At 38.1% G+C, this 13,872-nt stretch overlaps 1 protein-coding gene across 6 annotated transcripts; it reads right to left on the reverse strand.

Moving 5' to 3' along the window:
- Nucleotides 1-13,629, reverse strand: MTRF1L (mitochondrial translation release factor 1 like). Of its 6 annotated transcripts, none has more exons than XM_058735709.1 (7): nt 13,297-13,610; nt 8,209-8,288; nt 5,722-5,905; nt 5,071-5,234; nt 3,200-3,317; nt 1,713-1,849; nt 1-524 (listed from the first exon to the last, which is right to left on the reverse strand). In XM_058735709.1, the coding sequence occupies exons 1-7, from the start codon at nt 13,553-13,555 to the stop codon at nt 327-329; spliced, it is 1,140 nt and encodes a 379-aa protein (XP_058591692.1). In that variant the 5' UTR covers nt 13,556-13,610; the 3' UTR covers nt 1-326. The 6 variants fall into 6 exon arrangements, with proteins under 6 accessions (XP_058591692.1, XP_058591695.1, XP_058591696.1 ...); XM_058735712.1 differs by having other exon boundaries at nt 5,722-5,880; nt 13,297-13,434; XM_058735713.1 differs by lacking the exon at nt 13,297-13,610 and adding an exon at nt 9,074-9,092 and having other exon boundaries at nt 5,722-5,880.
- Between the last annotated feature and the right edge of the window lie 243 nt (nt 13,630-13,872).

Genomic DNA, 13,872 nt, shown 5'->3' on the forward strand with positions numbered 1-13,872 from the left:
TGGACTTTGACTAATACAATATTTACTGTATTTCTTTTATGTTTGATCATTTGCTAAACATTTTACAGTAAAGAAAACAAAGTACTGTTTTTGCTTTGTTTGTATACTTCACATAAGAGTCCAAAATATAGAAGCAGAGTCATGATTGTATTGTACATTTTTTTACTAATATATTGAGAGGTTTATATAAATTATGTCTTTAAAATACACACATTACTTCCAAATGTATTAACTCATGTTTTTAAAGAGAATACTAGTATTTACACACAATGTAATTTGCTGTGGTAGAATTATTATAAGCTATAAGTCTTTAATAATAAATTAATTTACGTTTTGGAAATAATTTCTACTAAAGATTCATAATCAGCGTAGTCCTTCAATGACCGTACAAGTTCATCCAGTAGATATTCCCCTTGCATGAAAGTTTCAAGATCATGAAGTGACTTATTTATTCTGTGATCTGTGACCCGGTTCTGTGGAAAATTATATGTTCTTATTTTCTCTGACCTTCCTTTGGTTCCAACCTATACAGATATATATGAAGACATAAGATACAGTTAGATTCAAAGCAACTAAACCTACAAATTTAAGTTACCTGGAGATTAAGCTCTTTGTTTATAATCTGAAACACAATATAAGAACCAAGTTTCAAACATTTTTAATCCTCAAATAACATGGGACGTAATAGAAAAAGAAAAGAGTAATGGCTTTAAAGTGAGACAGATTTATAGCATTTCATCTTCTCTCTGCCATTTCAATGCTCTACAACTTCAGACATTTATTTAAACTTTAAATTTTAGTTTCCCCATCCATAAAATACAAATAATACCTACAACACAGTGATGATATATACATACAGCCTAGCACAGAGTTAGCATTCAAATGGTAGCCATATATATCTGTGAATTAATCTGGTCATTTTCGATGATGAATTCCCAGAAAAAGGAATTAATAAAGGGCAAGGTGGTTGTAAAATTAAATGCCAAACAGGAAGAAAGTAAATTCAGTTTGCTTTCCAACTCCCATAATTTTCAAAGGATTCAAAATGGGGATTCCATATATCCTCTTTTAGTAACTTTGGTTAAAAATCTGAGAAAAACGGGCGCCTGGGTGGGTGGCTCAGTCAATTAAGTGTCTGACTTCGGCTCAGGTCATGATCTTGCAGTTCGTGAGTTCAAGCCCCAGGTCACGCTCTGTGCTAACAGCTCAGGGCCTAGAGCCTGCTTCAGATTCTGTGTTTTCCTCTCTTTTCGCCCCTACCCCACTCTCTGTCTCTCTCAAAAATAAATAATAAAACATTAAAAAAAATCTGAGGAAACAAAGCCCTTGAATATAGAAACCAGGGCAGAGGTTTAAGATTACTATGAAACACATATAACCCTCTGTTGAGCTACTTGAATTCTTTCCTTATTTTAACAAATACACTGAAACAATTTCAGCATATATAAAAACTGGCTTATCTTATTTTTATACTTTTATCCTTCAGAGCATTTTTTAAATTATTTTAAAGAGGGAGAGCATGTGAGAGTGTGCAAGCGGGGAAGAGGCAGAGGGAGAGAGAATCTGAAGCAGGCACCAAGCTCAGTGCAGAGCTCGACACAGGGCTCAATCCCAAAACCCCGGGTTCATGACCTGAGCCTAAATCAAGAGACGCTCAATAGACTGAGCCACCTAGGCACCCCCTTCAGAGCATGTTTTAAATTAAGTTTTACCTGAATCTTTCTAGCACTGTATCTTTTATTTGTTTCTTCTTCTAGATGCATGCTGTACAGTTTTGCACGTAGCTTTTTCATAGCCATCTCTCTATTTTTCAGTTGAGATCTCTCTTGTTGGCATTCAGAAACAACACCTGAATAGTGTCATGAGAATTAAACAGTTTTAATAGGAAAATCTTCTTCATTTATTATCAAGAAATACTTTTTCCTTCTTTTTCTTCTTCCTTTATGAGGAAAAAAAACAACTCTAATAAAGGAAGACTATAAACTAAACAAATAACTTTTATAGAGTTCTCAGAAAACTAAAAATTGAAGATTAAGCTATAGTGCAAATACATTCATATTGAAGGCATACATACTAAACAAAAATCATTACTCATTTAATAAGGATTGTTTTTCCATACCCTTAACTAGCAACCATATATTTTTTTAAGTAGCTATTTGTCATCACCAAAACAAAAAAAAGTTAGTCCTAATAGAGATAGGCACAATTAATATTTTTGTGAGGAGTTTCATCTATTTTTCCTATTCCTGTTTATATAGTATATATTATATAAGACATCATCTTAAAGTTTAACTTGAGGCCTTCCTCAAATTTTAAAAAGGAAAAACCTACCAATCACTCCTGTTCAACACTACTGATCCATGGGAATTATGCCTATTTGAGATCAGTCACAGTGTATTCTTTCTAGGTATCTGAAGTTTGCTATCCATCTGCTCTTTATCACATGTAAATCACTGCAGTAATAATTGTAAATCACATTTAGTTCCACTTAAGAGTATATTGAAGACTTAAATATTTAGACACAGTTCCCCTGCGTATCTCCAGTAGAACTGCTGGAGGTTTGTGGATGGACTTCATGGAGCAGCAGCCCTGGAAGTTATGGGCAGAACTCTGCATGTGAGCATGTTTCTGAGAAAGCAAGTCCAAGCTTTCATTTTTCGCAAGGAAGTCCATGTCCTCCTCCCTTCAAAGAAAGCTGGGAACTAGTGATTTTGAGCATTTTCTGATAAAGAAGAACCCATGACAGTGACTTCATTCTGAGGATTTTTTTTTACTCATTTATTTAAATTTAAAAAATTTTAAGTAGGCTCCACACCCAATATGGGGCTTGAACACATGACCCTGGTATCAAGAGTCGCATGCTCTACAGGTTGAGCCAGCCAAGCACCCTGGATTTTCTTTTAATAGTGACATTTACCAAGTATGAAGTTGAGGAAGCTACCTGCAGGACTGTCCACACCTTTTCGTCATCGTCACCTGTACGGAAATTCTCTGGGCTTAGGTCCCTCTGTCTTCCTGGCTTTTGCAATTATCCTGCAGAGTTTCATCTAAGGATTCTAATCTAAATAAAGTATTTAATAATAATCTTTAGTAGTATATATTCTGGTAACTGAGGATCTATTACAGTGGAAAATCAGTCAAGTTAATCAGAATTTGTTTTCTTTCTTCAAAGTTTTATGTTGAAGAAATAAGGACATACCTGTTGGAAGATGAACTATCCGGACTGCACTGTCCGTGGTATTTACATGCTGTCCTCCAGCTCCACTGGCTCGTTTAGTATCAATTCTCAAATCTTTGGGATTAACTACCAGATTGATCTATACATAAGAGGCAAAGTTGGGATTTAAAAATACCACATGTATGTGAACTGTTCAAGGGCAAGAACTGTCCATTTATGTGTATAATTACATGTCATAGAATTATAAGATTGAGAAGTTTTAATTTTAAGGATAGAAAGGTTGGAAGGATACCATTTTTTAAAACATCTCTTTTTTGGAAAAGTAGATCAAAATATAATACAAAACAAAAACAAACCCTCCCTAATCCTCAAAAACTGGACTTCTCTGTTAATTACCCTCTTCCTTAATACATGAACAGAAGAACTTAGCTAATACTAGAAATGTGAATATAGGAATTAAAGTGAGCTTCTGTGGGTTATTTCTGACTTAAAAAAGACTAACACAGGAAAAAAAAACACTGCTAGCTTAAGAATTATGGGAAGGCTTATTTTGTTTAATTTTAAATAAAGGGGGACTTAGGACAGGCAGATGGAAACAGCAAAAGGCAAAAAAGCCAAGAAGTCATACATAGCTGGGATCTGACATCAGCATAATGCTCTGTCCTGGAAGTCGCCATCAGAAGCACCAGATTTTAAAAAGCTCTATTTCATGAACTACTACGGACCATTCTGCAACAGGTCCGCACCCTGACAACAGGACTCCTACCATTCACAGGCCCTCTGTGTCTCCCTATGTGCTCTTTGTATGGTTGCTAGAAGCATTAAATACAGACTTCAGTCCATCTTTTCCTGAACTACTCCTTCTGTCTTCAAAATACTTAATACACTTCAAAATACTTCAAAATACTTAATACATCTTTTCCTGAACTACTCCTTCTGTCTTCAAAATACTTCAAAATACTTAAACCAAAGCAACTAATATCTTCCTTAACTGTTCTGTGCCTCATCTAGGCTTCATGTATAAATTAGATTAAAGAAAGGAACTTAAAGAGTCAACAAGCACCTTCCCCCAAGTGAAAAGAAACCTCAATTAAACTTTCTTTTCCTCAAATCATTCATACTTCATCCTGAAAAACAAGTCATATACTTCCTATCACTTTCAGCAAAAGGGATGTAATTTATTTATTTTATAAATACCATATAGACTGAGAATTTGCTTGTGAGAATAAAGTATACTCATTATGAGCACTGTAACAATATAGTTCCATCTTTTTGAAGTTTATTATTTATTTTGAGAGAGAGCAGGGAGGAGGGGCAGAGAAAAAGGGGAGAGAATCCTGAGCAGCTCTGTGCTGTTAGTGCAGAGCCCGACACTGGGCTCAAACCCACGAACCATGAGATCATGAGCTGAGCTGAAATCCAGAGCTGGATGCTTAATGCTTGACCGACTGAGCCACCGAGGCGCCCAATGTATTTGCCTTTTAATGCAACTGGGTTATGAAGTAGCAGTTCTGTTAACCCTTGTTAAAATAGAATTCTTCTATTTACACTCTGGGAAAGTCAGACAAAACAAAAATCATTATGAAGGGTAATCAGTATTAAATCCTATTTAAAGTAGGGTAATACTCTCTCCTACTGAGATGGTCTTACAATAACTAAGTGGCGGACAAAAATTAATAAATATTGCAACATTAGATCATTTATATATCTTTAACTGTTACAACTATTGTAAGATATTTTTTTGGACTGAGACAAGAGATTATTAAACCCTCAAAATACATGATAAAGGCCAAAGATGAGCAAAGGAGTTATTCAGTTCAGTGAAGTGAGTTGTTACTCTGGGGGCAAGGCACTGTGCTGAGCGCAGGATTCCAAGGAGACTGATGCCTTACCTCGGTCGGTTGGGGTAAGATTGCCACAGTCATGGTGCTGGTATGGATGCGACCTTGCTTCTCCGTTTTTGGCACTCTTTGTACTCTGTGTACACCACCTTCAAATTTCAGGTGCTTATAGGCCTCTACACCCCCAATGCTGGCAGATGCATGTCTAAGGCCACCTTGAAAATATTGAGTAAACAATTATTATTGCCATTTATAAACAACTGATCATCACTTCCACCATCTTGAAATATACTTAAAAGAGCTACAAACCAATATAAGCATACAGAATATAAAAGCATTGAAATACTTTAGCAAGTCTAGATATCCAGTGTTTTAATACTTAATACCTTTATTGCTAATAATCACGAAACATAAAGTATTTATGGTATTAATGAACTGATTCAATAACGTATAAGAGAGCACTTTTAAAAGACCATTAATCATTCAATGGTGAGTAGTGAATGACTAGTATTTTATAGGCCCACTCAAAACAGGTATATTTGCATTCAAAATTATTAAGTGAATGGTAAACATAAAATCAGGTAAGCTTCCTTACCAATAAATTCTAAGGCTTAGTTATGGTCTCTCCAAACATCATCATATGACACATGTAGATAGATTAAATCTGTTCTTTCCCCAAAATGAATTAAACAGTGTACTTACCTATTTCACTTGGAAAATATTCCAGGGTTTCAAAATGCCATCTTTTAAATGCAGCATATTGCTGATACATATCGAACATCTCTGATGTAAACAACATTGCCTCCTGACCCCCAACTCCTGCAGTTACCTCCAGGATCAAATCATTTTCATCTGTTTCTTCTGAGGGAACCAAAAGTAAGATAATCTGTAAATACAAAAATATCACCCCTCCTATAATTAGGAATTACTTAAAACTTAAAAAAAAACACTAAATGATTAGATGCAGGATTTAAAAAAAATTTTTTTAATGTTTATTTTTGAGAGAGAGAGAGAGAGAGCACGAGCAGGGGAGGGGCAGAGAGAGAGGGAGACGCAGAATCCAAAGCAGGCTCCAGGCTCTGAGCTTTCAGCAGAGCCTGACGCAGGGCTCGAACTCCCGAACCGTGAAGTCGTGACCTGAGCCAAAGTCAGATGCTCAACCGACTGAGGCACCCAGGCGCCCCAAGATGCAACAGGATTTAAATAGTGAATTACTTAAAGTTTCTCTAAACAAATATTGCTGATTACTCTTCAACCACCTTGCCAATTAGAACCATATAGTAATGCATAACTTCTAAAAAATATAATGTTACAACTATATTATAAATGCTATAAGGTCCAGATAAAACTTATGGGTCTAATTTGTTTATTTTTGGTGTTTATGTAAAACTTTGTCAGTTCTGTTTGTTTAATAATTCAGAGCTTGTTGCGAGTAGGACACTATACTGTGTGCAGGATGCAAAAGAAGATCCTAACTCTTATCCTTTTGAAATCTATAGCCTAGTATGGCAGAAAAGAAAAAAAAAAAAAAGACTAAAATTGTACGTTTCTATTTTTTAAGTTTCTTTACTTTGGAAGAGAAATTTGTAATTTTGGAACTGAAAAGGCCCTTAGAGATGATGTGTGATCTGGTCCTTTTGCATGTAAAGGAAAATGAGGCTGTAGAGACTAAATGACTTGCTAAAGAGAAAAAGGTTAGCTTCTGGCAGAGCAGGCAGAAGAACTCAAATCAAGGTGCCTAGATCAGTCCTCCTTCCCTGACAATATACCTTTCACACTTCAGTATGTACTAATTAAGAGGATGCAGAATAAAAGCTTCTTTCGTTAGGTGAGTTAAATAAGAAAAGCTACCAACATTTACTGGTCTCTTAGTATGTGACAAACACTCTGTTAAGCACTTTATATACTTTAATTCTGAAATCAATCTTGGGAAGATAGTATCTTGCTCTAGTTAAGATGTAAAAACTAAGTTTAAGCTTAATTTAGTTGAATAATCTCATTGCCCAAGAACATACAACTAGAAAGTGGAAGAACTAGAATTTGAACCCAGATCTGCCAGAATTGTGAAGTATCATATATGTTGGTTGGGAGCTATAGTTGTTACTACTTTTCCATCTCTCTAGCCTATGCCAGTACATCATGGTCATTCAAATCTTGAGTAACTAGTTGAATTTATGTGTTTGTTAACTACTAGTCAATGAACAGAAACCTTTAATACATATGTCCTTGTATTTCACAAAAATATTAGAAAATGGGAAGAAGGCAAGTTATATGAGACTTCATGGTGGAACTTTCCCTCTGGAATGGGTGGTAAGGACATTAACTTTTGATGAGTTCCACTTTTGACTAGAGAAGAAATGTAATCTTTAAATGAAGCACCCCCTTTTCCTGGGCTCCTTCCTCACCATAGCATGTTCTTTTACTTACATCCTCAGAGATAACTACTATAAATCTTTAAGCTCTGCTTTACAGAATCTGCATAAAAGGCTAGGTCTAATTTAAAATAATGATTACATTGGGGCGCCTGGGTGGCTCAGTGGTTAAGCGTCCGACTTCGCTCAGGTCATGATCTCACTGTTCCCCAGTTTGAGACGGGCTCTGTGCTGACAGCTCGGAGCCTGGAGCCTGCTTCAGATTCTGTGTCTCCCTCTCTCTCTGCCCCTCACCTGCTCATACTCTGTCTCTCAAAATAAATAAACATTAAAATAATGATTACTCTTCATCTAATGCCTATATATTCTCCCATATGTAAAACCAAAGCAGTATAATTCAGTTCTAAAAGCTGAGGGTCGATCCTAGGTCTGGCACTCTCATAGCGCCAAAGATAGGAAAAATATTTCTGCTGCCAAGGAGCTCACCATCTACCACCGCTCTGTAACTGTTTCTACTCACCATCTACCCCTCACCTCTTTTAAAAAACCAAAAGAGGGGAAGTAGAATACTGCTATTTATCCCACTGCTTTTTGGAAAACTCGTATCAACATGGCAGTCACCTTTCTTTCCACAGCTGTCCGATCCTTTTATTATGATAAAAATAGCACCACCCGGAGTATACTTTTTCCTGCTTTAGAAAAGTTTATAATTCTAAGTACTAACAAGCTAGTTACTTCTTGAGTTGTTTTTATCAACTTACAATAAAATTCATTAGAAGTAATAGCACAAAATTTTTATTCTTTGCAGATACCATACCTGATGCTTCAGCTGAGTTATTTGTTTTTGGCATGAAGTTATTTCATTCTCTGCAAGTTTCCTTAAGTCTTCATTTTCATCTATGGAAATAAGGCAGTAGGTTAAGTTTTTCTTAATTAAGGAATTAAACAGAATTCAAGGTCTTCATTTTATTAATGTAGCCAAAGGGAAAAATGTCTTTCTTGTCCTTTTCATAACTGCCATTAATTAAAAGTAGCACTGTATGCATTAGTTTTCATTAGCATGTAGCTTAAAAGAAAAAACAACAAACTTTTTTGCTGATGACAGACGCGTAAGATTAAAAAGAATCTACAGAAAAATATAAAGAACCTATTGAACTATTCTATAATTCTACCCCCATGAAATATTCATGTTAACAAATATGGTTTTAGTTTTCCAACTTAGACTACACAACAACAAATTCACTGAGTAGTCAGACCAGAAGGGGAATTAAAGTTTCCATCAGTTAAACCACAACTGAATTAAAAAATAGAGGAGTGCCTGGGTGGCTCAGTCACTTAAGCATCCGACTTTGGCTCAGGTCATGAGCTCATGGTTCATGAGTTTGAGCCCCATGTCGGGCTCTGTGCTGACAGCTCAGAGCCTGGATGGAGCCTGCTTTGGATTCTGTGTCTCCTCTCTCTTCCCTTCCCCTGCTCATGCTCTATCTCTCTCTCTTGAAAATAAACATTAAAAAATTGTATAAAAAAATAGAAATTTATTATCTCTTTACCAAATATTTCATTAATATAAAATATCCACCAAACATTTAGATCTTCCTTAATGTTTACAGAAGGTTTATATGAAGTACTCCCCCACCCAACTTGCTTTTACTTTCTTATTTTGTCTGAGTTTTCATTTTTACCTTACAAAATATATTTTCTCATTTCTCTATCCTATGGACAATATGCGACCTATAGAAAGGAGAGAAGGGAAATTTCTTTAGTTATTACAAATAGCTTTCTTTGTTGAAAGATCAGGCTCTTCCAAAGTATCAGTTTGTATGTTTGTTCACTGATTAAGTACCAGCTATACTAGGAACTGGAGATAATAATATGTAAGACCTGTCCTCAAGGCAGGATTTTAGATAATTTTGGTTTCTTTATATTTTTCTAGGGGAGAAAACTCACACAGAATTACAATCTAAAACACTTTGTGATTAAATATTAAAATGGTAGCACACTAAAGGACTGTTTTTGCATTTATTTTTGGGATGGGCAGAAAAAGGAAAGAAGCATTAACTCAAGGAGGGAAAATGGCAACAGCAATAATGAGATAAGCAACTATTCGGAGTGTTGGTGGAAAGGCAGGAAATTATTTTGGCAGGAATTCTGCACAGAAAAATGTGGTGAAATGGCAAATGTGTTTTATTAGACAAAGGAAAAATGAATTCTAGTCCTAGTTCAACTGCTATGATTCTCTCAGGGCAACATATCCAACTTCTCTGAATCTCCATTATCTCAGGAACAGTGAAGGAGCTAGGCTGGATGACCTCTAAGGTGACTTTCAGTTCTGCATCTTCTGTAAGGCTAAGGGGATTAGAAATAAGGTCTTGAAGTAATTTAATTTTAATACTACATTTTATTTAACCCAGTATGTGTAAAACATTATCAACATGTACTTTAAAATATCATAAAATATTTATATTAGGTGTTTGAAATCTGTTATCCTTAACAGCATATCTCAATTCAGACTAGCTACATTACTGGTGCTTAGTAGCCTTGTGTGGCCACTGGCTACTATTACCAGACAGCAAAGCTCTGGAGGGTTTAGACTGGGGTTATTCCTAGGCAGTGGAAATATACTAGTTCTTTCTGATTCACTGTTATTAATCAACATGTCCACTCGGCACCTATCACATGCCTGCCTTCTCCTCTGTCTACCAATATGTTTATGTTTTCCCTGCTGTAAAGGTTCTTGTTCTCTTCAAAGACCCTTCAAGTGAACACTTGTCACCCCCTGCTTTTCCGTCCCAAACTCCTGGAGATTCAATGCCAGGTTTACGATTTCTTGTGTTAATTCTCATTTACTTCTCTAGTTGTCACACTGGGTTTCATAATCATATTAATAACATCTTGTTTTTAAGTTTTATTTATTTATTTTGAGAGAGACAAAGACAGCATGAGTTGGGGAGGGGGAGAGAGAGAGAGAAACACAGAATCCGAAGCAGGTTCCAGGCTGTCAGTACAGAGCCTGATGCAGGGCTTGAACTCACAAACCATGAGATCATGACTTGAGCCCAAACCAAGAGTCGGACACTTAACTGACTGAGCCACCCAGGTGCCCCGACACCGTTTTTATTAAAATTACCCATGATAAAATTGCCAAACGTAAAGGCTTATTTCAGTGTCAGCTGAAAAGGTGAGCCCTTTCTAAGTCCAGTATCAACAATCCCTTCACGTTTTAATTGGTGTTTACAGCTTCATTTATCTTGTTCAGGGTCCCAAAGCTCTGCCTTTTCTTTCTCGATCTTTTATAGCTTTGTCCTGCCTGCTCCTCCAATACTGTGTATTTCTACCTTTGTTAGTGTCTTGTTTCTTTCTCAACCACTTCTTCCTGAGTATTCTCATCTGCCTCTAAGCTTTACTTTGTCAAATATATGCTGAGTTCTCATACGATTATTCAGGCTCAGTTTTTCTCCTCTGCCAGTAGTGTTTTCTCTAGACCATTATCTTTATCTGAATTTCTTCATCTGAATGTCCTTACAGGTACTCCTGGCTTAATATGGCTGCCTGTTTGGCACAAAACATCTTTTTTTCCTAAAATTTATCCAACTTTTATATTTTCATCTTAGTTAACAGTACCATTCATGTTCTGAACCCAGAAGCCTAAGACTTTTCTTAGAATTCTCTCCTTCACTCTTCTCGGGACGTAAGCCACCAAATCCTGACTATTGTTAGAATGTCTTGTGAGTGTGGCCCATGCCTACCACCACCTCTTTCTTGCACGGTTTCAACTACCTTCTCACTGGCCTTTCGGCCACCAGGGTCCCTGGAGAATACTCCAGTTCATTCTCAAACACTGACACCAACATTAATCTTTCAAAAGATGTCATTTCTTGCAGTGCCTGGGTGGCTTGTAGGTTTAGCATCCCACTTCAGCTTAGGTCATGATCTCACAGTTCGTGAGTTCGAGCCCTGCATCGGGCTCTGTGCTGAAAGCCTGGAGCCTGCTCAGATCCTGTGTCCCCCTTTCTCTCTGCCCCTCCCAACTCGTGCTGTCTCTCTCAAAAATGATTAAAAAAAAAAAAGTCACTTCTCTGCTTAAAAACGTGCTAACTTCTCACAGTCTGTAGGAACAAATCCAGTTTCTTTGTCATGCAGCGTTCTGAACTGTGTTTCTGGTTTCAAGTTTCTGTTACATTATCAACTCCCATACCTACTCTATGCTCCTGCTACATCATGTCTTCCAATTTGGTACTTTCTTCTTGCTGGCCACCTCTGCCTTCAATCCCCTTCTCGTACTGTTTGGCAACCTCCTGCATTCTCTTTGAAATCCACTTAAATGCCTCCTTTTGCTTTTTATAACTGCTCTTTATTGCAGAAATTAAAACGAGCACTTGTTCACATATATTTTCACTTCTTCACTAGACTTCAAGCTCCTAAAAACTAGTTCTGTATTTTCTGGGTAATTAGTCGTGTCTGACATAAAGTAAGAATTCAGGAGTTGCTAAATGATATTTTCTATCATTAAGCTGAGTTGTGTTCTGCCAGTAACAATTTTCTAACATTCTGTTTACTTCTTTACAGCTAGGTTTTTAAAATATTTAACCCGTATATCCATTTGGTTTTTAAGCTTGGCTTAAGCTATGAAATCAATTTTATTTTTCTTGCAAAGTATTTTTCCTAGTATGGTTAAGTAATCCTTTTTTTAACCCCACTCTGGGAAGCCACATTTTCTCTTAAATCACCTGATTTAGACTCTCCTTAAGTCTCAACTAGACTTCAGTCTTCTGTTTTCCAAGCATCTGCAATCTCGTTCCAGGCTGACTTCCAGATTACCAGACAGAAAACTTTCTAAGCAAGTAAGCCATTTCTGGCATTCACTCCCCAATCTAAAAGCTTCAGCTGGCTCCCTTCTGCCAACAGGATAAAAATCAACCTTTTTAGGTTAGTATTTCATACCTTTACAAAATGTTTCAACCTGCCACTCCCCGTAACTTCTCTTCTTTCTTGGTTAACAAAGAGTACAGGGATTAAAAACATGAGATTTGGAGTCAGTCCAATCCAAACTCCATTCCTTAAAAGCTGTTTAGCCTGAGCAGTTATTTTACCTCCATGCCTCATGTTCCTCTTATGTCACATGAGGCTAACAGTACCTACTTCACAGTTTGATATGTGAACTGGGTGATTTAATACATAAAAATAGTTAAGCAAAGCCTGAAGTACGGCAAAATAACAATAAAGGTTAAACTATTATTAATATCCTCTAAGGGTGGAACTTTATCACTGCACAAGGCCTTCCCAACAAGTTCTCCTTGCTTTCCCTAGGTGTTTATTCAGTTATCTGTTCTCACTTTTTCAGCTGTAGTATTTTCTCTCCTTGAATACATCTTCTCTAGAGTCAAGCTAGCCAAAGTGTGGTTCATGGGGGGGCTTGTAGAAATGCAGAAACTTAGGACACATCCAGATTCGAATGCACACTAATCACTTGGGAAACTTGTTAAAAACGCGTATTTCTAGATCTCAGATTCTGAGTCCAAAGTCTAGTTTTAGCATGCACCTCTCTTGACACTATCCCAGTTGGTCCCTTTGAGAAACCCTGCTGTCAAGCACGTAACAGGGATGGTCCCTTATTTGTCCCTGGTAAGCTAAAGATCTTCGGCCAGTAGACAATCGATAAATTTAAATTTTGTAAAAGGGGGCGGAGCATTCTGTCCAGGGAGCACAGGGGCTCAAAAGGGAGAGGATGGAGTCAGAGCGCACACAGTGATGCCTTGACCTCCGATCCAAGCGAAAAAGGGTTGCAACGGAGTAAAGAACTTCTAACTTGGGGAGGTATGGACACCTGACCAGCGGCTTAGTTGACGAGGCAAACTAAGAGTCAAGAATCGGCTTTGAATCCCGTTCCCCTAAGCCCGGCCCTCACCGTGTAGCAAATGCTCGGTCTCCTGCAGCTCCTGCTCCTTCTCGCTCAGCAGTTTGGCCACCGCCAGCAGCTCAGACCCCCCGAACTGCAACTGGGCTTCACACCTTGCCCGGCGCTCCAGGAAGGTCCGCAAAGGTCCGCCAGGGGCGAACAGCTCCTCCAGCGGCAGGCTGCCGCACTTTAGGTGCCGACGGGCCGGGCTAATAGCCCGGAGCGCCCGAAGACACCGGGCAGCACTAAACAGAAGCCGAGACCGCATAGCCAAGCTGCAATCACCGAGGCGGACCAGAACCGGAAGTTTCGGATAGCGAATCTCGCGACACTGCGCGGAGTTTGGAAACCCGGCGAGAACTGATCGTACCTACCCCAGCGCACGCGCCAGTTTTAAAGGGCCTCCCGAAAGCCTCGGTGGGAACTTCCAGGCAAGCGTTTAAATGTTGCCACGCGCGCGCCGGCCGGAAGGGGGCAGAGCGGGATGCGATCGGAGTGAGTCTGGGAGACCCCTCTAAGAAGCGCGGTCGGAAACGTCTCGGATGTACGAGGGCGGTGTGTTGGACAGGAAGGGGAATGTTGCAG

The sequence above is a fragment of the Neofelis nebulosa genome, chromosome 6, assembly GCF_028018385.1.
Source record: "Neofelis nebulosa isolate mNeoNeb1 chromosome 6, mNeoNeb1.pri, whole genome shotgun sequence".
NCBI lineage: Eukaryota > Metazoa > Chordata > Mammalia > Carnivora > Felidae > Neofelis > Neofelis nebulosa.